The sequence below is a fragment of the Pholis gunnellus genome (genome assembly GCF_910591455.1).
Source record: "Pholis gunnellus genome assembly, chromosome: 18".
NCBI lineage: Eukaryota > Metazoa > Chordata > Actinopteri > Perciformes > Pholidae > Pholis > Pholis gunnellus.
In genome coordinates this window covers 16,263,651-16,288,661 of record NC_136545.1, presented here as the reverse complement: position 1 = coordinate 16,288,661, position 25,011 = coordinate 16,263,651, and the positions used below count along the sequence as shown (strand labels likewise).

The window sequence follows — 25,011 nt, the reverse complement described above, 5'->3', positions numbered from 1 at the left end:
TTTTTTGTGGTCTAAAGGGTCTTTTCTTAACATAATTTGTGTCTCTCATTATTAAATCCTTAGATTAATACTAGTTCACGTTCAGAGCCAAACAGGTTCAGTGTTGATTGAAGCAGTAAAGGAAATGTGAGTTTGGGTCTCCAGGCCCCTCTGCCGGACCTCTCACATATCTACATGCTTCACTTGTCTCAGTAATGGCCTTCACTGTCTCTTTTCTCCAGGGAAACACATGTTGAAGATTGAACCGGCTAGCTGGCTCTGAATAATGCAACTGTAAGTGGAGGTGGATTGAAACTGGACACCTGCTCTGCGCTTGGCCTGCGGGACGCCTCACTGCAACAGAATGGATCTGAGTGGAAAATAAGTGCCATTACAGGCTGCGACTAGACTGGCCTGGCCCGTGGACAAGAACTAAGGTAATCTCAACGATATACCACAAATATGCATTTTTTTAAAGTAACAGTATTAATCTATGTGTGGTCTAAAATAACCAAACAGTGACAGTTAAGTCTTTGTCTTGCCTTTTGCGCCCAATCCCAAATAAGTTATTTTATTAATACAATATATACATATATTACATCTAGAAATAGGCAGCTTATGTGAGCATTTCTTTGTGCTTACTGTCGGCTTGATTGCCACTTTGCGTGGTCGGGCTGCTGTGGCAGGAGGAGGAGGTCCTGTCTGAGTGGCACAGATCAGAGTGGGAGCTGTGTTGGCTGCTGGGGCCTTCGCCTCTGAACTGGCTCTGCAGACTGTGGATCAGACGGTTCTTCTCCTGCAGCTCTTTCGTCAACCTGGGAGGAGGAGGGGGAGTATGTAGTTAAGTTGGTCACTCTGTCTCCCAGAGGATGCAACAGCTGGATTTGATCATCACATCATCTCGCCGGGCGGTGGGAGAGCAAAACAATGTAAAACAGGGAAGATAATTACACAGCACAAAGCACAGCACCCAGGAAAAAGAGACTTAGACTAAGAAGACTTAAGGTGTTCCCAGAGGACTTCAGCAGAAACACACAGCTGGAAAATATTTTAAAAAAGGGAGTTCACAGCAAATGTCATGCTGTCTGTCTGGATCAAACCCGCTCACAGGTCCAGCTGCTCCCTGGTGCACTCAGCCAGCGTGAGGTTCTGCTGGACGAGGAGGCCGACGTGCTGCTGCAGCAGCTCTCTCTCGCCCTCTAGCTCCAGACGCAGATTATCTATCTCCTGCTGGATTCTAGCCGGACTGTCAGGAGGATCTCTCATGCTCTCCTCACAGGACAGCAGGGACTGTGATCCCTGCTGAGGCTCCCCGAGACTTCCACATCAGTAATAATATAGATTAACATCTGTCACTACCAGCAACTTTAACATCTAATCTGATGATACAAGTGTGCTGTTGAAAAGTTGACAACAAATCAAAATAGAAAAGCAATTTTTGAAACCACATGCAATTGTTTGTACTATTATTCTCCATCAAACAAAAGGCAAAACTGCACTTTTCTGATTATTTGTTTTCTGTCAATGGTAGGAAATAAAAATGTAAAACTATTGATGTTTTAAGCAAAGCTTAAATTGCTTTCTGGATTATACACACATAAATGGATGAACATTGACATGTAGTAAATGTGTGTGTTCCCCTATTCTGTCTCAGAGACCCCAGTGACCCAGTTAGGGGGCAGTGTAACCTTAATGTTTCGTCTGTCAATGAGAAAATTAGGTCAACAGCAGGACACTATTCAAAACCAACAACACACGCACCGCCTGGGGTCATACGGCAATTGGCTGGGTGTGTGTGTGTGTGTGTGTGTCGGGGGGGGAGGTCTTTAAAAGGGCCATGAGACAAACAGCACAGCTAACAATCCTCAAATCTCAAACAGTACCATGGACAATATGACCCAAAAAACACAGAACAGCCCAAAGGCAAGACGTCAAACTGGTAAAATGAGTCTCATCAACTTTAAAAACTGCTTAATCAGAACGAGAAATGAACATGCTATATCTCATTTGTTTAATGCCTACAAAAACTGAAATATACCTTTCACAGTTTCAAAGAGTGTTATGTGCTGTACTATCAGGACAAGTATTCCAGTAACCTAACATTAACATGGACCGGACGATTGTAAATGTTACAGATACTTGTTTTTCACCACAAATAAACATGTGACAAATTGAATAAGAGCAAATGAAATAAGACATTGACAACAAGCAAGTGCAGTGTGAGAGTTTGAGACGCACCTCCGAGACAGTTCCATTGCCGCCACGTCCTCATTACCCAGACGAGACTCTCCTAACACAGAGGGAGAAGAAGCTGTCAAGGACCTGTCTGTAAAAATCAGATACGAAAGGCTGCTCTTTTGTGTTCATCACTCTCAGCTCTGCTGCTGCACCGAGACATTTCTGCACAATAGGTGAGCACTGCTTTTTTTTACTCAAACACACTTAGAACCTGCCTTTAACGTTAATAAATATTCAGATTAAGCCTATTTTCATTCTAGATTTACATGTGTGTTGGTGGAGATTTGAGCATTTTAGCACAGTGCTGTATCATAAATCAAACATTAAAACTGTGTTAGTGCAGTGTGGTTGAGATTAGCAATATTTCCCAAAAAACAACGGACGCATTTAAGGTCGTCACAGCCGCTACCTTTGTCCAGCCGTCCTTCAAGCCTGTCCAGAATGCTCAGGCTCTTGTCCAGCTGCTCTTTGACTGCCTCCCCCATGTAATAGTCGACTTCGCCGGCCTGCAGCAGCTCCTTGAAGGCCTTGCTCAGCTCGTGGAGCTGCGGTCGCTGCAGGGCTCCGAGCCTGCGGCTCTCCTTGATCTGCTGCCTCAGTTGCGACAGCTCCCTGGCCTGCGACTGCACCAAAGAGTCCAGTCTGTGGAGACGTCAGAATGGGGGCATGCATGGGGTAAAAACAAACAAAGTCAAGATTTGATTTTTCTAAATGACTAGTATAATATTGACTTTGCATTGAGAGAGCCTGTTGACCTTGCAGGTGATGTGGAGCAGCTGCGGGTCTGCTGCAGCTGTTCACTCATGCTTCTGTTCGGCGTCGTCTCTCTTTCCAGTTCCATATTCAGAGAGCTTGTCTTATCATTCATCGCCTGGTTCTCACCCTCCTTTTTCTCCCTTAGCTGCCCGTCTCTGTAGCTCCTATCTGGGCTACGGTCCTCCCGCTGTGTCCCTTCTTGATCCTTGACGGTCGAGGGATCAGAGGTGTTGGCGACTAGGTCACTGGAGAGAGAGTTCCTACGCAGGAGACTTTGCATTTGGAGGATGAGTTTGGTCTGGTTTTCCAGCTGGAACTTCAGCTCTCTGACTTGTCCCTGAAGCTGCAGCGGGTCCTTAGAAACACCGTACTCGCCATAGACCTGCAGGCTTTTCAGACTGACCTGAAAACAGACAAGAGAGCGTTAAGAGTGGACATGCTCACCAGCTAATGATTAGAAGATGAGGAAATAAAGACACAGCAGTGTTCTTGTGACATTACTGCAGTGTAGAGCTAGTTAATATTTTTGTACTAACATAACCTTGCTAGCTTACGTAATTTCGTATTTTAAAACATTTTGTCACTTTTAACGTAACAAAAGAAAGGGATGAGGATAAACCAATGCGTTTGCCAAACGTAATCCCATCTCAGCTAACTTTTTACAAAATAATGCAGTTAGATAATTATGTGTTCCTTGGCCATGGAGGCAACACTTGGCTTCCATTGTAGGCAGTAAGCTAGTAAGCTGGACATGCATTGTTCAATGTATTTCTTACAATCTATTTGATTTTGTTCTTGGAAAGGCTAAAAAAGAGACACAAGCCTCCAACGTAATGTAAGTTGAATACCTTGGCTGAGCTGAGAGCTGGGGAACTAGGGTACGGGGTGCTGGAGGTTGAGTCCAGGTTTTCAGTAGAGGAGAAGGTGGTCTGCTCGTGATGGGAAGGCAGGCTAGAGGCGCTGCAACTAGGGTTCACACCAACCTCTAGATCTGGCAACACAGTGTACACAGAAACAATCAACTAGAGAACAGGAGAACATTACACGTTGTGGAAAACAAAAGGTGATCGTGCCATGTGAGGAAATAAATCATTTGAGATACAGCTGGACTGTGAAATAAGACAAGAACTACAAGTGAAAGGTTAATGAGTGCTCGAAAGACATTCCCAAACTTCAGAGTGGAAACATGCAAGAATTTGTCAATGCAACATATTGACAGTCCATTAAAAATGTGGGAATAGTGCAGAGAAATACCAAGGTCAAACCAGTAGTAGAGAGTGCAGTTATGAGACCCAAACAGAAACATTTCTCAAGATAAGAGACAGTGTGTTATAGTTGCCTTTGTTCACTCCTCATGCAGACAAATAGAGAGAATCTATCCACATTTGAGATTAGTGTCCACTCAGCAGACAGACATGCATTGTCCGTCTAAAAGCCGTCTACCTGTGCTACTGCTCTCTTCCCTATCGTTCTCACTCTTGCCACTGGTTTCGTAACCCAGGTCCTGCAAATCCACCTGCACGCCTTTGTCATCCTGCTCCAGAGCTGGCATTGGGGGCAATATATGTCGGGTTAGGAAGAAATCATTTCACGTGTACAGTAAGTCGTCTCTCTCCTTCATGGTGTTCATGATCAATTTGGATTAACAAAAATGGTTGAACTAAAAACACATTCATGCTTTTACAGAATCACAAACGTAATTCAAATTGCTCATAAACAATTGAAATGCTTGAAGCAGAGAAGTAAACAGCTCGGCGTGTGCTTTTACCTTTCCGTGCAGTTTCTGGTGAGGTAAGCGCCGTGGCCAGTTTCTCCTCCAGGCTTTTACACGCTTTCCTCTTCTCCCTCAGCGCCTTATGGAGGGTCTCCAGCTCAACCTGGACACTTGGTGGTAAACCCTCGGCTTCCTGCACTGTCCTGTGGACCTCGCTCTCCTCTCTGCTGCCCCTCTCTTCTTGTAGGGAAGCCTGGAGATCAGAGATCCTCTGATGGTGCTCACTGAAGACCTTGTAGAGGCGGCAGAGGTCGCTGTGGAGCTCTTGGTGAACTTGTCCGTTTGTTCCAGATGAAGCAGCGGACTGACTGCTGCTGGATTTGGTGGTTGACTGGGTGGGTTTTCCCAGCTCCTGCCTCTCTTGCAGGGCTCTCTGGAGTTTGTCTAAATTCATCTGAAAGTCAGGACTGGTCTGTGAGGATCTACCAGAAGCCGAGGAGCTGGTATTTGTACAGTGTGCTGCCAGAGAGGCCACAGCAGACTCTGCTGCACCGAGGCAGTTCATCAGAACTTTGGTCATCTCCTGATTTAAGTTGACATTATCGTAACCACCCGTTCCCCATTGATGATCCTCAGATTCCTTTTCCTGAAGTGATCCTGCTGCTATCTGCCTCGAACATTCACCATCCTGGTCATTGTTGTAGCCATGTCGAGCAGCGGCATCTGCAGCCCTCAGTTTTTCCTGCAGCTCTGCATTAAGCCTATTCTGCTGCCACAGTGCCTCCTGCAAAGAGTCTGTGTGTCGTTGCAACTCCTGCATCGAGTCCTCTGTGTCTCCACAACCACCTCTTGGGCTCTGTCTATTTGAAGATGCATTCACCTGCTGCAAGGCTGTCCCTATCTTCAAATGTAAATCACTGATTCCTGGAATCCTTTCTTGGCTGTCAGCGGAGGTGAGTGCTTTCTCTGCCATGTTCAGAAGCTCTATAAGCTGGTTGTTGTGCTTCTCCTTCTCCTGTAGGGCGTTTTGCAGCTCCATGCATCTGCTGTAAATGGCAGAATCGGAACCCACTAAGGCAGAACCTGTACATGGACTGGCGTGCGACCCAAATCGCCCCTGGCTGTCCAGACTGCAGGCAGTCAAGTAAGCGATGGTGGATTCTGCAGCCTGTAAGGCCTCCACGTACTGGCGATTGAGCCGGTCCTTTTCCTGGAGCTGAGCGTGGAGCTCTTCCCAATCAGCTAGCTGCTCACTTAGTTTGTTGATCAAGGTCTCTTTCTCCTGACACTCCTGGTGGAGAAGCTCCAGCTGAGTGAAGAGGGCAGAGTTGGCCTGGGTGTGATCCAGCGATGTTCCGGCTTCAGAGCCCTTGTCCGACCCCACTGGACTGCCGGTACGATGTGCATATGTGGGCGTGGACGAAGGGGAAATGCTGAGCTGGGGTGACGTGGTGGAGTCTTCATGCAGTTGCTGGTCTGAACTATATACGCCGTCCAAATGAAGGTGCGGAAGTGCATCAGTTTTGAGATGGTCAGAGCTCACAGGCTGCCTGCTGCTGCTAGCCTCCACCCTCAGCCTCACAGGCACTGGAAGGCGAGATTTGGCACCATCCTACAAAGGAAACAAATGGAACAGATATTGAAGACACTGACAATTAGACTTGATGCAGAAAGCTTTTCTTTACACTCAATACAAGACTTACCCCATGCCTTGTAACATGCTGCTTTGTACTCTTGCTGTGTGACCGGCCTTTAGTTTGTGGACTCTCCATCCCCTCTGTGGTGCTGACAATTAGCTCAGTGGTGACAGGGGTCTCCCCATCTGTCACCTCCACAGAGGTCTTCTCTCCCTTTTCCTTCGACAGATTGATGACCGTAGGCTGACCGTGTGACTCGGCCTGCAGTGTTTCCAGACTCCTTTTCAATTCAGCCTGTCCGTCACTGCTGTTCCCTGAGGCGTCCGTGCTCTCTTTCTCTTTACACTCAGTGGATTTCTGTTCTTTCAGGAGACCTCGCAGCTCCACATTTTCTGATCTAAGTCGGAGCAATTCGTCTCTGCAATGAGGACAATTTGATTAGTTTAGTGTTCAAGCAACTGATTCTGAGAGTGAAAATGAGGAGAAGTATCTGGACTTCTGCTAAAGAAAAGACCCACCGAAGGTGCAGGACTGATGTGGCTCCACAATGAGTGAGCAGGGATTTAAGTGCCATGACATCCGTGTTCCTCTGCCTCGAATCTTTCTCTCCAGCGTCCAAGCTGTTGTTGCCAGACTGAGCATGCTCTCTACTCTGGCAAAGGCCGCTGTCCACACTTATATCACTCAACAGCTTCCCAGACACCTTCTAAAAAAGGGTAGTTTAGATATATTGGTTGAAGTTAGTGTAAAAGAGAATTCCCCATAGTATTAACATTGCATTTGAAAAGCTATTAATTGATCAAATGATCATTTATTTCATACCTGTCCTTGTTGGATGTCTGTCTGGCTCTCTTCATCCTGACCAGAGGGATGCGTCCCGTTACTGTGAGCCACAGGCTGCATCTCCTGCGTCTTCTCAAGCTGCTAGAGTAATGGGATGGAGGCGAGTATGACACACATGGCTCGGTAAAAGAAAACTTAATGTGGGAACAGAATTCATAAAAACACTGAAAAGCAACAGCAGAATGGTATGACGTGTCTAATGTGGCATGGCAAAGAGAGAGCATTTCATGGGACACAGAGATAAAACAAAAACAAAAAAAGAAACAAGGACTGATTAGGAAAGGTGAAGGAGAAAAAGAGGATCTTCTACTAAAGACAAGAAACACATAGACATTAGTAACAGGCTAGACAGAGCAAAGGTTAAGATGTAGGTTCTAAGGTTAGAAAGGAGCTAATATAGGTGGGTGTTAGACAATGACTCAGACATGATTCATCCAGTATTTGTGGACATACTGTACAAACATCTGCTGATAAGTGACAGAAAGGTGCACCTTTAGAAATAAACGTTTGCGCCTCAGCTTTAAGAACAACTTCCTCCATTCACAGCTGTCTTTTGCGGCCTCTAACCTGTTTCAAGGGGCTACTGCTGGCCACGTCTTTGTCTTCGTCATAAGCGTCACCGTTCGACCTCTCCAATAATGACAGGCGGTTCTGCAGCTCGTTGTTTACAGACTGCATTCTGCTGACACAATCCTGCAGCTCCAGCACCTAGGACCCAGACAGACTATTTTGTTTCCAATCTGCAGGATTGTCTCATGTTTCATGTATTTTGCTGACATGTCTTGCCAACTAGCTAAAATCTAGTGTTATATTCATAAGAGAAACAATGCTTTTGTCAGAAAAATTGTATTTAGTTTGAAAAGAAACCTCACCTTCTGCCTGAGCTCCTGTGCAGAAAGTAGAGACAAGCTGTCATCCTGCCCCTCTGCTACACAGATACTCATGTAGGAAGTCTGATCTCCGATGAAACTCAAAGTGTCACCTGAAAAAATATTTGAGTCACATGAAAGACTCCCATCTACCAAAGCTCTGAAATAAGAGAGTAAGAGTAGTTTTTCTGATCTTACCGCCATCATTAGCTCCACCAACCCCTCCGCCGCGGCTCTGAATGGCTCCTAAGCGAGCCTGCAGAGAGGCATTCCAGCGCTGTGCATCTTCGAGCTGATGTCTCATGCTCTGCAGTTCTTTAGGATCAATCAGGTCCATACCTGAACAGATACACAGAGCGTTACACAAACACACACACATAATCTGACAAGTATATTTCTGCGTAGGTAAGTGCTCTACTGTCAGAACATGTTTAACAATGATTCCCCTGCTTCTCTGTCGGTAGCTAAGACTTTGTGTGAGCTTAAGTGAAAGTGTTTTTAATAACTGACATTTAAAAACACTGACAGCCTGTATGCACAGGTAGGAGGCACATATTTTATGTAGGATGGCATCCACCTTTGGAGAAAAATTAAAGACCAAAATGGAATTTGAAAGTCTTACTTCACGGTAATTTGTACCTGTGCAAAATCTAACCTTTGATGATTGAAATAGTAATACTAAATGTAATGCAACTAAATAAATAAATCACATAAACCATTTATTTTCAAAAAGTAAAAACTAGTACAAATGCCAAAAGTGCAAAAAAGATTTTTTATTTTTAAATGTAAACTAAACCAGCTAATCTCCGTGTCTGAGAAAAACTGTTGTATTTGATGCATCTTGAGATGCTTCTTCAAATCATATCAAATCTCCTGAACTGTGAGTTGAATAAGGGAAGCAAGTGGAGGAATTTAACAAAAAGCTTGTGTGAAGAGAATTTAGAGATCACAAAAAAAAAAAAAACACATAAAAATATAGAGATAAATAATATAATCACATGTTTTTGTCTATATGTAGCGTGTATGTACTGTGTATTATAATGAATATATAACAAAAACAAGAAATGTGGAGATTTTCTCTGTGGTAATTACTGCAGCTACATCTATCTTGTATTGAGTGTGAATGTAAGCCATGAGCCTGTTACTTACAGCTGACCTATTTATACACCTGGCTTCAGACAGGGGGGGGGGGGGGGGGGGGAGAGAGCATGCACTTGACATGCAGACACATGCATGTGGACAGTTGCTCGAGTAAATTGGCTGAGACACAGTGACACGTTTAATTAGTCTAAGCTGCGTCGTGATCTCACTAACTGTGCTGAAATTACAACTATGTGATGTCATGAGATAATAAATGCAGGATTCTTTATTAGGATCTATTTCAGGGGAGCTGCTCTGCAGTAGGATAACGTGTGATTCTAAAACAACCTTTAATACCTTGACGTTGTTATATAATGACATGCTTATGCAATGAAATCTAACGCATGTGACAGATGGTTGGATGGGTTTGGTTAATAAACAGAGGGGTGTTAGAGAGATGATGCAATCAACAGACAACAATGCTTTAATGGGACAGTGAAAACAAGCAGACAGCAAATTAAAAGTGACAGACAGGATGATCGGCCAACAGCAGCCTTTATTCACAGATATTATTTTTTTTAATGAAAGGACAGACATGCTGAGAAACAGTGTGAAGCGAGTACACTTAAAGAGTGATAGAGAAAACATATTATGGACAAAACATGCAGATGAGGAGGTGACGATGTAAAGAACAGTGAACAGAAAGAAGAGGAGTGGAAGGACCAGGCGTTCATGCTGAATACAGTGACAGATAAAGAAGTGGGGATGTAAATCTGTCAGCAGGAGGTATTATTAGAGTGAACACAGTGGACAAAGAAGACAGGTGTGTTTAGGGCTGGGCGATAATTCAACATGATAATTGATCATCTTTCAATGGAATTATATCGTGATGAAATCATATATTGAGGTATCGTAATACACAATTACACTGTCTTATTTGATAAAAACAAGCACATACCAACTCAAATGTATCAGCATTATTGCATTATCATGTTATTTCACATAGACTATTTATTGACTTACCAGGAAAGATGCTATATCATGATATATATGATTATCGAGCTATGGAATAACCTTTAAGGGGATGAAAGACTTTGGCCATATCACCCAGCCCTCGGTGTCTTTTTGTGTTTCCCCTAGAACCAATGGACGTATGCTTTTCTAAAAAAACTTAAATGACAAACATGCTCTTTCCATTTATGTTTCCTTTCATGTTTCCTTATATTTAGTTACCCTCGTCATTTGCCACCCAATGTGTTTGCACCGCACCTTCTCTGAGTTTGGCTCTGTGCATCTCTCTCTCCAAGTCGTCCCTTAGCTCCTCATTAGTTTTGATGCCGTCCTCTAGCTGCTGCCTGAGGAGCTGCACTGCTGTCAGCTCCAGCTGCAGAGCATGGAGACGCTGGGCGCTGCACACAGAATAAACTTCTCAGAACAATCTTTTCATTTTCACGAATTGCAACGATTTCTTTGTTACAGCGACCATTAGCCCTACCTGTCCTGCTCCCTTACAGTCCGGACCAGGCTGGAGTAGAGCTGCTGTTCGGCTCTCAGTGCTTTGTTCAGAGCATCATGTTCCTGTTGCCAGGCTATAAGGTTAGGCAACGCCTTGAGGGAGACAGAAAATGAAAGGGCAATGGTCTTAATGTCAGAGCATTATGTGTAAAACATGTTTTCTTGTATTGGTAATGTGTTTAGTTTACTTCTTGCTGGCTGTCTCCGCCGATTATGATTCTCTCTCTCTGAGGGAGGCCTGGGAGTGATCTCTCCATGCCAGAGCCAATGACCTGATCCTGGGTATGATCGGCCCGACTGTCCCCTCTCTGACCGAGGCGCTGGTGCAGAACCTGCTCACATAAACAGAACATGCACACTGCTAGACGAGAGGCTGCTGTGTTCATTGTATTCAGAAGAAAGCTGCTGTGTGTTGCATTGAGTGACATGACTGTGTGAATCGGGGAGCCCTTACATCGATGATCTCATCTTTGGTCTTCAGAGTGGCAGTCAGAGACTCAATATTAGCGGCATGACCTTCATTACGACCCTCCAGTTCGGATATCAATGACTGTAGCTCTGCCAAAGAAATCTGGATACAGAGAAAATAAGGTAAAGGATTGCACAAAAAGACGCTTGTTTGCAAGCGTCCTGGTTATGGACAAAGTAGAATGTTTGTAACCAACTGACCTTCAGTTCATTCTCTCTCTTCAGTGCTTTATTCAGAGCCTCGGTTTTGTGTGCTAGCTCCCTTTTCAAGACAACGACTGTCTTCTTGGAGGGCAGAATATTCTCCACATTATCCTCACCGCTCTTCCGGGACAGCTCAGCTTCAGAGCAGACAGAATAGAATCAATTGTGGGATCGATATTGTAATGTCCAGGGAGAGCATTTCAAACTGTAAAGGCCTCACCTTCCTTCTCGTCCATCTTCTCCTGCATGATTTGGATAGTTTGTCTGAGCTCCAAGACGTGATCCGGCTCCTCTTTCTGCCTCATCTCTGCCAGGAACTGGTCCCTCTCCTGACCACGCTGCAGAAGCTTCTGCACATTTACAAAGACAACAGGTTAGCACGCTCGAACATGTACAACTGTTACCTTAAACGTTGTCAAAAAAGGCCACCAAGTTATCTGAAGACAGACAGGAGGAAATGGGTTATTCTCCTTGGGGGTTTCCTCTCCTTGTTAGGCCTCTAAGTCAAGCACATTTTGCAGCTGAGTGACTACGTTGTATCCCAGAGGAACTTACATTGATGATGCTGTCTTTCTCGGCAACCAGGGCTCGGAGCTCTGCCGTCTCTAAATAACCCTCCTGGGCTGTTGTGGAGCTTTGCTTCTCAGCAGTGGCAAGCTGCTGCTGCCTGTCAGACAGCTGCTTCTTCAGTTGCTGAATCTCTTGAGTGCGCTCAGACAGCATGCGGTTGTAGTGCTCGGCAGACTCCTGGAGAGATGAAAGAAGGAACCGATGAAGTTAACGAGTAAATTTTGTTTGACCACATATGTTCATACGAATGGCTTTTTGGTAGATCTGTCAATGTGAATAAAATGCACATTGTATGTCTTCATATTGTGTTTCTAAAATGTATTTTTACTTCATCTTTTGTCATCTTTTGTTGCTTCTATTAATGCCGACCCTGCATGTTGTAATTCATTTTAGTTTCATTTCCCTGTGGTAATCCCTGAAACGTGAACATGTTTTCATAATTAAATGTTGACCTTGATGAGCTGGTCCTTGCTGCTGATTGTAGCCAGCAGTCCTTCCACAGCACTCTCATTGTCAGCAACCAGCCGTTCTCTGGCCTTCACAGTCTCAGCCAGCATTGCCTCGGTGACCTTTAACCTCTGGCCCATCTGTTCAGCCAGGTCACGTGTGTGAGTCTGCGACTGGCTCATCATTGATTTGGACATTTCCTACAAACAAAAGGTTGACAGGTTTAGAAACAAAACAGAAGCTTCTAAGGAAAGGAGTTTGTATGTGTAAAATTCATGGGTCAGAATGGTGAAAAACACAATGGACGAGGCTGAAAATACAACAACTAACCTCCATATCCTTCGTCTTTCCCTCCAGGGAGAGCTGTAGCTGGGTAATGATGGAGTCCTTCTCCCTCAGTGATCTGTTCAAGTTATCTTCTACGTCTTGCTTCGCTCTCTGCAGGTTCTTCAGTGTGTTTGCAAGATGCTGCAGCTCCACATCCTTCTCCTTGATCAGACTGTCAAAGCTCTGGAAGGAGAGGAATGAGCAGAGATACCTCGGATTGAAGTCCAACCTTCCAGAACAATTTCATTACTGATTACTGGAAAAGGCAAATTTCTGGCCTCAGTTTCTGATATTTTTCCCAATCAAATACGATCATGCCTTCTTACATTGACGGTTTCCTCGTTGTGAGAGAGCAAGTTATTGAGCCTTTCCAGGTCTCTCTCCTTCTCTCTTAGAGAAAGCTGCAGCTGGTGAATCTCATTGTCTTTCTCCTCAATGGCAGCAAACTTCTCATCCAGCGCTTGCTGCGAGAGAGCAAACAGAACAATGTCAGAACCAAGTTATAGTCGCTGTGGTTGAGAAGATAACACAGAAGGAATGCTCACCTCCAGAGCCTTCTCCTTTTCTTTCAGCCTGTGCCGCAGCGTGGAAAGCACATTGTCGCTTCCTCCTGGACTTTTGCTTTGCTCAAAGTCTCTGACCATGTTTATGTACTCCTGATGAACACAGACAAAACAACAATGTCAAAGCAACTGCATATATTCAATGGAAAAAAAATATATCTATGCATATATGCAGAGCAGCGGCCTAGAGCTAGCCAGTGGGGCACGCTCACATTCACTAACATTCTCTGATACACAGGTAGACATTACTCCACTATATCTAAATGAATCCGTGTGTATACGTTCAATGTCTTTGTGTCACCTGTAGCTGCTGCTCTTTATCGACCAGAGTGGATGTGAGCCGCTGGATGGTGACCTCGTGGGTCTGCAGTTTCCTTTTGGTCTGATCCAGCAGCTCCTGGTACTGCTGCTCTAGAGCACTCTCCCTGTCTCCGATCTCACCACTCAGCTTTTTGAGCTGATTGTTAAGATCCTGGGGGGGGGTATTTGAATGGTGACAGAAAACAGAAAAGAGGATTTAAAATGCCTGATGGCTTTGTTCTAGAGACAATAACACAAAAAAACATTTACAAGACAATCACTTACATTCAGGGCCTTGTCTCCTTTCTTCTTCTGCTGTTGCAGGTCCTCTAGTTCCACCTCTAGCTGGTCCTTCGCCTGCTGCAAGTCAGCCAGCTCTTGCTCCTTCCTGTCCAGGCCACGATGTAGCTTTTGGGCTTCAAGCCCCTTGGCATGATGTTCCCCCTGGAGTTGGGCGAGCTCTGTTTGCTTTGCCATTAACAGATTTTGGTGCTCCTCTACCCCCTGAGGGATATATGCATTAAAATGTTTATCTTTACAGAGGCAGCAATGTGTATTTGTCAATGAGATGGGGATTAAAAATACATTGCTTTCCTGCTTCTTTAACACTCTACCACTACTTTTACTAAGACTACTTCTTTAGTATAATGTGCACACACAGAACAAGGAGCCATTAACATTATCATATAAAGTTAAGGGGTTGGCTCGCTATAAAAAGTGCAGGACTTGCCTGGTATTTCTGCAGTTGGGCCTTATGTGCTGCCTCTCTAGCCTTGGCCAAAGCGTCATCCCTGTCCTCAATCTCATGACACAGCTCTGCAATCTGTGCAACCAGGAAAAAGACAGAGAGGAGCTACAGCATTGCATAATACAGAATAGTGAGAGCACAGACAGTTTAAGTCTTGTTACAGTTAAAAACAACTGTAATAACACCCGTGACAATATAAATTGTGTTAGTAACAGTATAACCCTTACCTGCTTTTCCTTTTCTTTGAAGACCTGAGTAAGCCCTTGGATAGTTTTGTCTCGCTTTAGAGCATTTTTCTTTTCAGAGTTGAGTTCATTCTCCTTCTCCTCCAACTTCCCTGACAGGGTCTGTTTACACAAAGAAGTGATGTTACACAAAGGAACCTCTCAATCTAATTAAAAAAATAGCTAAAAGTCCTCTCCACGTACCTTGTTTTGATTCTGGGTTTCCTCCAGTGTTTTAGTTAGGTTTTCATTGGTGCTTTTGATCTGGGTGAGCTCTTCAGTCAGCTGCTTATTGCAGGTCTCCACTCGCCTAACCTCACTCTGCAAATCCAGAAAAACGAAAGAGAAAACGCATTAACACAAGCAATATTAAGCAGCAAAGCCGCTGGCTGTCCCAGATCATTGCCAGTACAACAACAATCTTCACAGCTAGGATTACTGAAATGAACTACCTTCACCACTCTGACATGGTTGTATTCATCATCAAATTCCTCTGTAAGATCATGCAAAGACTTCCATTTTGCCTCTCTGTATCTGTGCTTGGCTCGGGGGTTGAGAGGGCCTGTGTTTAACCTCTTCAGGACGGGGATGTGGCTCCCTGCAGGGGCAGAGACTTGTTGCTTGGAGATGCAGCGCAGGAGCTGGATCAGGTCAGAGATCACAGAGGGCGTACTTGAGGATCTGCGGAGCAGCGCTCTGGCCTGAGCCATACCTTCTAGGTCATCAATGGCACCATGTCTTGCAACAAACACCTTGGGCTCTCTGAGTTTTAGTTTGGGTGGAGGGCCTGGAGGGGTGTCGGAGGACAAGTCTCTATTGAGGGACTGCAGGGATGTGGAGCGACCTTTGATTTCAGGTCTAGGCAGTGTGCCCTTACGTTGGACTAGGTCAAGGTACATGCTCTGCGAACTGTGGCGTGTTCCTCGGAGACCGAAGCTCTTCATAGAGCCATCGAGCCCTGCCGCCAATCCCAGCCTGCTGCCCCTGAGGCTTGGTCGCCCTGGAAATGCCCCTTTACTAACAATTCGATCCAGACTCACACACCTTCTCATGCGATTCTCCACAAGACCACTTCCACTCTCCCTGAGTGGCTGTCTTTCAGAGGCCAGCTGACACACAGCCTCATCATCAGGGCTGCCCACCCCAGAGGACCTGAGCGGAGTCTTGCAACGGGTGCTCTCCCCGTAACTCTTGTACAGGCTTGGGTTGTTTTTGTTGTAGGTGTGGATGATGCACTGGATCAGGTGGTCCTTCTCCGCCTGCATCTTCTGGACCTGACTGTTGTGTTTATCCTGCAGCTGGCCGATGTTAACGTCACAGTGCACCACCTTCTCCAGCTGGAACACACACTTCCCACAGAGGAACTCTCCTTGACCATCGCGGGTCACCTCCCAGCCGAGCACATGGGACAAGATGACTTGTAGCTTCCTTTGTGCTGTTGAGCTGAAGATCCAGCGACACTGGCTTCCCACCAGACGAACACCACATATACGACACGGGTCCCGCATGGCCCCTCAGATCTTTTAGATTCCAGATTCACCGACTTAGAACGACTCCAGAAGGCCTCTCACTGGCGCACAAACTGTCCAGTGACTTAACCGTCTTCAGCCTGCTAACCATGGAATAGCCATCTATCATTTTCTCTCACTCCATCAGCAAGAGAAGCACAGAGGAGAATGACTGAGTGCAGAGCAGTGTAAGCCCTAAGCCCTTCGATAATCCCTACTCCCGCCTCTATTCCACTCTCCCCCACAGATTCAATCAGATCAAATCCTCCAGGACTGCTGCACTGATCTGTGTCAAGGCCATCTCTAGAAAACCTCCTGCTAGATACCAGATCAGGTGTGAAGATCGGCCCCATACAGGTGCTTCTCCAGGGGACTTGTGAATATGGAAGCAGCCAATCACTCCTATAGACTCTTGCTCACTGCCTGACGGTACATCTAAAAGGTGTTTTCTGGCAATCACATTCCATTACTCCTCTATCCTGGTGAGGCCACTCAAAGACTTGTCATGCCACAAAAACATCCCTGGTAGACACATTGTCCCCAATCTTTGTCCCCAATCTTTCAAAATCGTTTTGCTATACTTGACGCAGCGCATTTGTTTTACCCAGATCTGAAAAACACTGACATGTTGCGCCATTTTCCCTCTTAAATAAAGAAGGACGGACATAAATAACTCTCAGAGAAACTCTCCAGACAGCATGGTAATCCAGTCTTAACACCGTTGCCTGAGTCCAGACGAGGAGCCATGGAGCCGGTCCAACGAACGGTTTTCTGTCAGCCCAATCAACAGGGTTCACATTTGATGTTAAGGATATGCATCATGATATTTAGTCACCAAACCCACAGAATATAAAAACATTTAACTTTTAGGATAGGATATAGATAAGAGAAAAATAAAATCCTCTAACAAAAGTTTACTGTCATTTAAAGCATCATGGGAAATTAAGAGATTATGCTATAGGTCAAAAACATCAATGTAATGTTTGGCAAAAAAGGTGATGACCAAAGAGCACCAGTAGTAACTATTACACAAACTCCTTCCTTCACAAATACGTTATAGTGATAAGAGCTTCCTGTGAAACCAACAATAGACAACTCATTAAAGCCTCAAGACTACAACAACAAACCAGAGTACTCTTTACTGAAGCAGGGTACAAAAATAAAACCACACCAGGAGGCACACAGAGGAAAAAAAACACGCCAAAGTACATTTCCTGTGGTTCAACAGAAGAACACAGAGAATCCTCTGAAGTTGAGAGCGCTTTAACATAGAGAACATAACCTGTGTTCATCTGCTGGTCTGGGAGTGCTTGAGTTTCAATGGCTTGTCACATTTAAATGAGTTAGCTTTAGTTTGAGGCAAAACTATAACTGGAAACGGTGGGCAAGACAGAATCAACAACAGACAATCTCAAAAATATGGATAGGTGGAAATCCCCCAAAAAACCCACCTGATCGTCCGGTGTTGTTTTGTCCTCTCTATGTAGCTCGTCCCTCAGTGCCTAAGAAACAGACAGTCAAGGGTCATTCAAATACCTTTTAATATTGCAAGTAGTGCTGAAAGTAAGTTTCAGTTATTTAGTAGTGCGCAATAGTGTCATTACATTCTGTATGTACTCTCAAAACATGGCAACAAATGACTAAAAACATTTTGTAACTCTTCTGTAGCTCCAAAATTACATATTTTTAGCAACATATGAAATTTTTACCTCAAGTTCCTGATCTTTCTTGGCAATGAGGTCAGATAGCTGTTTAACACAGTCAGCTGATGCTGCATCTGTCTCTTGAGCTGCACTTTTCTTCTGATGGATCAAAGCTTCTTGGTTCTTCAATGTGATCTTGAGCTGCTCAATGATACTGGTGAGGCAAAAAAAATAACAACATTGGAGACATTTAGACCCTAATGCAGGGAAAAAAAACTATTCATGTGTCTGCTTATCTAATGTGTCCCTACTTGTCCTTCCCCTGCAGGGCCTGCTGCAGGTCTTGGACTGGGCTGGGGACAGGGACGGGGTTAAAGGTGCTCGGAGGACCCAGGGCTTGGAGCTTCTTTTCCATGTTAATATTCTTAAGCTTCTCCTGCTCAGCGATGGCTGCCATCTTGTCAACCTCTTCCTCTGCTGTTCGCAGAGACTGAAATTGAGGCAAAAAAAACAAGTGAGACAATAAACCCTAACTACCTAGGGGGATGAAACAGAAAAGGACTGCTCTCAGGGAGTAAAGGGAAGTAAATAGTTTAGACTCACCTGTTCTACGTCAGCTATTCTCTTGTTGAAGGCCTCTCGAAGTGCATCCATCTCTCTGCGAGCTTGCTCTCTCACACGCTGAGGTTCTCCTGCTTCTCGACCAGCCAGACTCTCCAACGCTTTCCTGAAGAAGATGATTAGTTTAAAGCTTATATACATTTTCCCCACTGGGCTTCCAAGACTTCCTCCTGACAACTGAGATCTTGTTTTTGTCTGAATTCTTACAATGACACCAAACATATGAATTTAGCTGATACTGAACGTCACAACAGTGGGACCATATAGGGAACGATACTCACGATGCCGACACAAGTAGCTCCTGTTTCTCTGCCAGGTCTCGCTTCATAGACTCCAGCTCCACCTTCAGCTCAATGTTCTATAAACAGACAAGTCAGCCCGTTATAGGACAAATAGCACATCTGGAGAAAATCACTTTTGACTAAATACCTTAATACCCAATATGTTGGTGATATTTTAGGGTTGAATATTGGTACTTTCACAAAATATTTACACATCAGTAATGTGCATATGATGACTAAGTGGTTCACAGATCAGTCTGTTAAGTAAAAAAATGACATCACTTTTAACAACCAGGACAAAACAACACTTATGCCATCTTACAATATCCAAAATCTAAGACGATATCTAGTCTCATATCAAGATATCAATAGATTATTGATTATACACAGTCCTATCTGGAAAACACTAGCACAAACAGTGGACAAATATTCAAGAGATTCCTAGAAATCATAATGACGATTACATTGTTAATATCACCAAAATTAATAAATCTCAAGGTTTATCTTGACCTGGAGTGTGTCCAAAAAGATACAATTCCTACATGACACGTCACACATAAAAAAAAAAGAAAGAGAAGAAGATAAGAAACACCAGCAGAAGATTCCATTGTTCTTACATCTCCCTCATGAAACAAAACAATGAAAAGGCCAGACAGCTGTTCTAAGATCATAAATGTGGCATTTTGGTTGAACCAAATCCAGCTGTTTTTGTGGCTGAAGTTGTGATCTCAGTTAGTAGGAAACACTGAGTCACACTGAACATTAAGACACTTAAATGCATGACAAAGACAAAAGAGTTTAATCTTTTCACCGTTTTGAAAATGTCCTCAGTGGAGTCGTCACATTTCTGCTGCATGCGCTCCTCCATGAAGTAGATGCGCAGCTTCAGGTTAAAGTTCTCTTTCTTCAGAGCTGTGATTTGCTGCAGATAATTAATAAAAAAAACATTTTAATGAACAGGAAAATAACTGAACAAATAACATTTTATTGAAAAAGATTCATCAAAATAATTTAGTCTCTGACTCAAAATTAAATTCACGCATTTACTTTATTCAATGACGAGAACATAAAGTAGGAACGATTATTTGGGACATGTTCACATAGCAGAAAGGGATCCTGTGTATGGTTATTGTTAAAATTAAGGGAGGCCTTCATACGTGTGTGTGTGTGTGTGTGTGTGTGTGTGTGTGTGTGTGTGTGTGTGTGTGTGTGTGTGTGCGTGTGTGTGAAGTTGACTGTGCATCATTGTGCTGCAGGCTCAGAACAGCATACATCTGGTAATGGGGGTTGGGTAGACTGTCAAAGGGAGGCGGTGGAAGTCTGAACCCGTCTGCAAAACTCAAATCATGAAGCGAGCCAAGCACCACAAGCCAAAGAAATCAGAGCATGCATTCCACTCAAATGCTGAAATATAGGCTTCGCCTCAGTCCTACTCACACACACTTCATCACTGAATCCCCATAAATGGTCAGTGGGGCTTAGTTTTAGTCAAGATTGAGGATCAGGTTTAATAAATCACAATACCCTGTTTTTTGTGGTGGTGTAATGCTGAGTGCATAACCTTAGACTGACACACTTTGTTTTAATGTAGTTATTAGAATTAATAGCAGTAATAAACCAATCAAACATCATGCCACTTGATGCAAATAACTCACATTCTCATAGTCCTTCATGGTGAGAGCTTTGGTCGGGGACATCTTGCCAGGGAAGGATGGAGCTGTGAAACAACAAATTGATACTTTCACTTAATCGACAACACACACACACACACAACATACTGTGTTCTCTACAGTGCAGAGATTCTTCACTGCTTACAAGAATAAGTCAATCTCCCTGTTTTCAGGATTGTGTTTTTATTTTAGAGAGATTAAGAGAAAAGGCATCAGAGGTGAGACAGCTTCTGGTGAGCTGCCATGCTGAAAGCAGCCCACAGCTGATCACGTAACACTCGTCAACATATTTCACAACACTAACTGAGGAGTCATAGTGCGACGGCCTGACAGGCAGAGCTCCATCACCCCTCACGCTTGGATTATCAGTCGCTTCTTTATGTATATTTAATTTCTAAATTTAGAGAAATGTTGCTTTTTTTGCCTTTGGTGTATGACTGTCAATGTCTTCAATGTAAACATGAATCTAGATCTCTACAGATGGTATTCATCACCTCCTTAAATCCTGGATCTAGTATCTGACACAACTACTGAGGAGAAACCAGGACCAAACAAAAGTCAGAGACTTAAAAGGCCTGACAGTTTGATCTCAATTCTACGATTAAAGTATAATTCTGGCTATTTCCAGCATGGGCCTCGTTATTCTCTTCATTCATTTCAGCACAAGCTTCACTTGTGCACGTTAAAGTAAGCATATGTACAAGTACAGAGAGACTTCAGCTGATATATACACAGTAGGGTTATTTATATTAAATGTTTTTTGAAATACAGTTTCATTTTCGTATCTCGACCTCAGACTCTAGGTAGTGTCAGTACAACTCAGTTAGCTATTGAGATAGAAACACATTTCAGAGACACAACACGAAAGCCACAGCTGTTGACCTATATGTAGAAATCATTTGTTTACTGGCTTGTATGTATTGTTGTAGCCCTGAGTATATTGTTGTCACACTACAAGAGCAGGACAATGAATTAGAAACAGGATTAGCTAATTAACATCATACAGCTAATCCCTCATCACAGCTTTGGGGACACAACCGTGGGAGGTCACAGCAACGATTCAACGGCAGTATTAATTAATACACATGGGACACACAACTTCAGCAATGAAAAAAAACCAAAGAGAACAAAGGAAAGTCTTACTGTACCTGTCATACTGTCCGGGGAATATTCTCCAGCATCTATAGAGTCGGGCAGTCTGCAGCTGTGGACAAAATCATTTTGTTAGCGATGCAGCCTAGTCGCCACAAATATTTGGGAAAAGGAATTAAAATCACGGAGACCAAAGCAAGCTCTCTATCAGCGCACAGTGTAAACGCATACTCTGAATATGATGGTTTTCAAACATAAATGCGCCGTGTTTATGCATTACTCACGCTGGCCAGTTCAACTGAGCCCCAAGAACAATCCATAAATAGCTCAAGAATGACTCTTCATTTACATCCACTCTGGAAGAGCGTCCCTTCAGTGTGTGTGTGTGTGTGTGTGTGTGTGTGCGTGTGTGCGCGGGCGTGTAAGACCATGTGCCAATGGCAGCATAGCTCTCATGTTCAGACAGACAAGACGACAGAGAAACCAGTGGACCGAGAAGGCTTTCTTTGGTAGACAAGTAGACTACTGTGGCTCTGATCAGCTAAGCACCAGAGTGATGGGACAGTGGCGTCACTCACACCGTACAATGCACCAAACATCAGCAACACACATCTGGATCACAATGACACAAAGGGAACTAGGATTGTCCTGGCCAAACACAAATCTATCAATTGCGCGTGTAATAATGCTGTTTATTAAGCTGAAGTACAAATTTCTCCTCACAGTCGATGACAAAAACATGAACTATTTGGGTCCAAGCGAATGTCGCTCAACCTCGACCCTCGTGTCTAATAATATATAATTCTAGCATTACATAACTAGGCTACTTCCCATACCTCCCCTGGCAGTGGAAGCCACACTGCTGCGTCCACGGTTATATTTTTCCTCAGCAAAGATCAACGGGTTTCTTTCCAGCATGATTTGTTTATATTTCATGTCTTCACATTGATATGTTTTGTGTTCTTTGTATGTAGAATTTAGCAGATTGTGCTTTAGAAGCGTCAATTATTATAATAAAATGACTATAATAAAAATAAATAATAATATTGAAGATGTGCGTACAAAATAGAGTTTTGTACTTCAGACCCTGTATCTTGTTATTGTCTTGCTGTACTCATCATTTTAAAACGACATCATTTCTATTGGTGTTATGTATTTCTATATAAAATGTTACGAGTCGGATTAAAATTACTTTTAATACATTTCTTACAATTCAATTATTTTTCAATACGCTTTCTGTGACTCAGGGAACTATGAATATTCTTCTTCTTAATAACACTTCCACAGTGTCAGGCTGCAACAATAAACCATAATGACATTGCTCTTCCCCATCTTTGTTTGCTTTGACACCCAAGTAAACACTACAGAGTTAACTAACATAAAGCACCATAATTCAGCACATTACAGTGGAGACAGGAAGACTCTGTGCCAATGTAAATCACACAGCCTTTTGGATTTACAACATTGAATCACAGTGGATGAAATTAGAATTAGAGTATTCTCTGTGATACATTAAACAATGAAAAACATGCGCAGCAGGAGCACAATAATCCTCCATAACACACCGAAAGTCTGTAAAAATGTGTTGACAAATTGTTGCATCACTGAGGTTTCACATGCAAAGTAACCCCTTCCTGTGTAAATGGAGAGGAAGCACTCTACAACAAGAGCCATGATAAGAGTAAAGCATAAAACATAAACATGAGAAACAACTTAAATAGGAAGGTCACAAATGAAACTCTCTAATACAGAATAAATGACATAAAACCACGTCTGTCAGTGTTATTAACGCCTCCAGCACCCAGTGGAAACAATGTAAAGAGCCTGTAAACAGTGACTTCCTCTTTCTTCTCACTTTGTACAATTGCTTATGACAAACATGGAACCCGGCAAGGCACAACAATATTACAGTTAATAAAAAACAGCAATAGATGAAGCAACTAACAGTACAAGACATGCTTTTTTTAAATATACGTCAAGGGTAAAATGAATCAGGTTTCAGAATTACCGAATAAGTAATTCACACCACACATATCAGCTAACATCTCTCATTACTGAGGCACGCTTACCACCTGGATCACCGCTTTAACACAGGACACAGCTGGGCTAGGTCATTTAAAAAGGAGACAACCAAGGGCACTACACACGTATACACATAGAAGCTATAACTAGCCTTTCAGTGGAGCAGAAAGAGCTATAGATCCACGTTAGATAAACTCTACCCAGCAAGTGCACTTAAGAGCAGAGCTAAAAATGCACAGTTTACCTACCACGATCACACTCTTCTCCCATGTCGTGTATAGCACGCGGGAAAAAAGCAAAACAAGTATGACATGTTACTCCACATTTTGTGCAAAGAGTGCAGGGAGACGTCGCTGCTTCTGTCCCCACTGACAAACTGGCTCTGATAGTTTCCGCTTTCTTTCACAATGACAGGTCAACAAGCCGACCTACCAATCACTATCACAGTAACATGCAATGAGCTGAATGTGATTTATAACGGAAATAACTACCGGTAGTCTACACGGTAGTGTTTCTACTGCACTTTTCTACATTTGGTCTCCGTTTCTGGGTTGAGTAAAAGTGTGATTCTTCTTCTTCTTTTTTAGGTATAAATGCTATTATATATTCTAAAAATCCTTAAGTTTCTTCTGTTAATTCTTCTGTTAACGGCAAAAACAAACAAATGATTTGCATTATTGAGAATAATGTTCTCCACTAATCAGCGTTAATTAAAGTTTATGTCAGGTTAGTCATTCAGTTGCTGCAGATAATATATATATATATATATATATATATATATATATATATATATATATATATATATATATATATATAAACCTAAACTAGAAGATCAGTCTATGTAATGTTACGCTAGCTAAAGTAACTATATACATTCACCACTAGCTACCTAGCGTAACTTAAGTTTTGAAGATAGCTAACGCTGATGTCAACATCATTTTAGATGTTTTATCCAAATGTCACATAAACTAACTTAACGTTACAACAAAAACATAAACAAAAGGATTTTATTGTGAGACCTAACGATAACGTTACAAACTATACACACAAAGCGTAATAACGTTGTGTATCCAACGTTAATTACGTGTAACGTTAGTACACCTAACGTAATTTAGAATAACGTTACGTTATATTAAATATGCGATAACTTGAGTGCTTATGTGTTGTTCCAGTTAATAGTCAGGGCCCGTGTAGCGGTAACTAACCAAGACATAGACGTTACCGTGGCTAGCGATAACGTACTCTTACATGCTAGCGTTAGCTCGCTAGCTATAAGTAGCAGAGTTTACCTTCCATTGATGTCAACGGGGAGCGTCAAATCGGCTCCCAGGACGGAATCCATGACTGAGGCACACTTATGTCGTGTTCTCTCCAGAATAGCAAAACATTTTACAGACTAGACTTAACGTAAAGTTCATAAAGCGGGACGGAATTCAAAATAATCCAGGCTACCGCCATCACGATAAGGTAAACGTCACTATTGTGGACGTTGAAAACTGGTGATGCCTTCAGGGTGCGTGGGTAATATTTGAAAGTACCACAGAAGACGCCTTAAAAAGATGAATATGACGATGTTAAGTACAAAAACACAGACTATGTGCAATTATTATTTAAGAACCAGTCCATAAACTGTTTATATACTATGCTTTAACGCAAGCTTATTGTTTACGACATACAAATAAAGAATTTACG

General features: G+C 43.1%; 1 protein-coding gene across 4 annotated transcripts in view; it reads right to left on the bottom strand.

Moving 5' to 3' along the window:
- cdk5rap2 (CDK5 regulatory subunit associated protein 2) overlaps nt 1-24,732 on the bottom strand; it is a 30,732-nt gene extending 6,000 nt beyond the window's left edge. For 2 of the 4 annotated variants that reach the window (XM_079178868.1, XM_079178870.1), the window contains exons 1-38: nt 24,609-24,732; nt 21,354-21,409; nt 20,191-20,252; nt 19,347-19,457; nt 18,536-18,612; nt 18,237-18,360; nt 17,945-18,123; nt 17,700-17,847; nt 17,442-17,492; nt 14,687-14,803; nt 14,486-14,605; nt 14,241-14,333; nt 13,796-14,014; nt 13,512-13,682; nt 13,193-13,303; nt 12,974-13,111; nt 12,651-12,830; nt 12,326-12,520; nt 11,859-12,050; nt 11,524-11,653; nt 11,301-11,440; nt 11,086-11,202; nt 10,820-10,963; nt 10,612-10,724; nt 10,386-10,525; nt 8,235-8,375; nt 8,040-8,149; nt 7,735-7,875; nt 7,147-7,248; nt 6,843-7,030; nt 6,391-6,742; nt 4,742-6,299; nt 4,417-4,518; nt 3,822-3,964; nt 2,973-3,376; nt 2,627-2,859; nt 2,218-2,269; nt 622-794 (exon numbers count right to left, since the gene is read on the bottom strand). In XM_079178868.1, the coding sequence (XP_079034994.1) occupies nt 622-794; nt 2,218-2,269; nt 2,627-2,859; nt 2,973-3,376; nt 3,822-3,964; nt 4,417-4,518; nt 4,742-6,299; nt 6,391-6,742; nt 6,843-7,030; nt 7,147-7,248; nt 7,735-7,875; nt 8,040-8,149; nt 8,235-8,375; nt 10,386-10,525; nt 10,612-10,724; nt 10,820-10,963; nt 11,086-11,202; nt 11,301-11,440; nt 11,524-11,653; nt 11,859-12,050; nt 12,326-12,520; nt 12,651-12,830; nt 12,974-13,111; nt 13,193-13,303; nt 13,512-13,682; nt 13,796-14,014; nt 14,241-14,333; nt 14,486-14,605; nt 14,687-14,803; nt 17,442-17,492; nt 17,700-17,847; nt 17,945-18,123; nt 18,237-18,360; nt 18,536-18,612; nt 19,347-19,457; nt 20,191-20,252; nt 21,354-21,409; nt 24,609-24,661 (6,880 nt within the window). In that variant the 5' untranslated portion in view covers nt 24,662-24,732. The remainder of the gene's footprint in view (nt 1-621; nt 795-2,217; nt 2,270-2,626; nt 2,860-2,972; nt 3,377-3,821; nt 3,965-4,416; nt 4,519-4,741; nt 6,300-6,390; nt 6,743-6,842; nt 7,031-7,146; nt 7,249-7,734; nt 7,876-8,039; nt 8,150-8,234; nt 8,376-10,385; nt 10,526-10,611; nt 10,725-10,819; nt 10,964-11,085; nt 11,203-11,300; nt 11,441-11,523; nt 11,654-11,858; nt 12,051-12,325; nt 12,521-12,650; nt 12,831-12,973; nt 13,112-13,192; nt 13,304-13,511; nt 13,683-13,795; nt 14,015-14,240; nt 14,334-14,485; nt 14,606-14,686; nt 14,804-17,441; nt 17,493-17,699; nt 17,848-17,944; nt 18,124-18,236; nt 18,361-18,535; nt 18,613-19,346; nt 19,458-20,190; nt 20,253-21,353; nt 21,410-24,608) is intronic. The other 2 variants (XM_079178869.1, XM_079178871.1) reach the window with 2 other exon arrangements.
- Nucleotides 24,733-25,011: the final 279 nt, after the last annotated feature.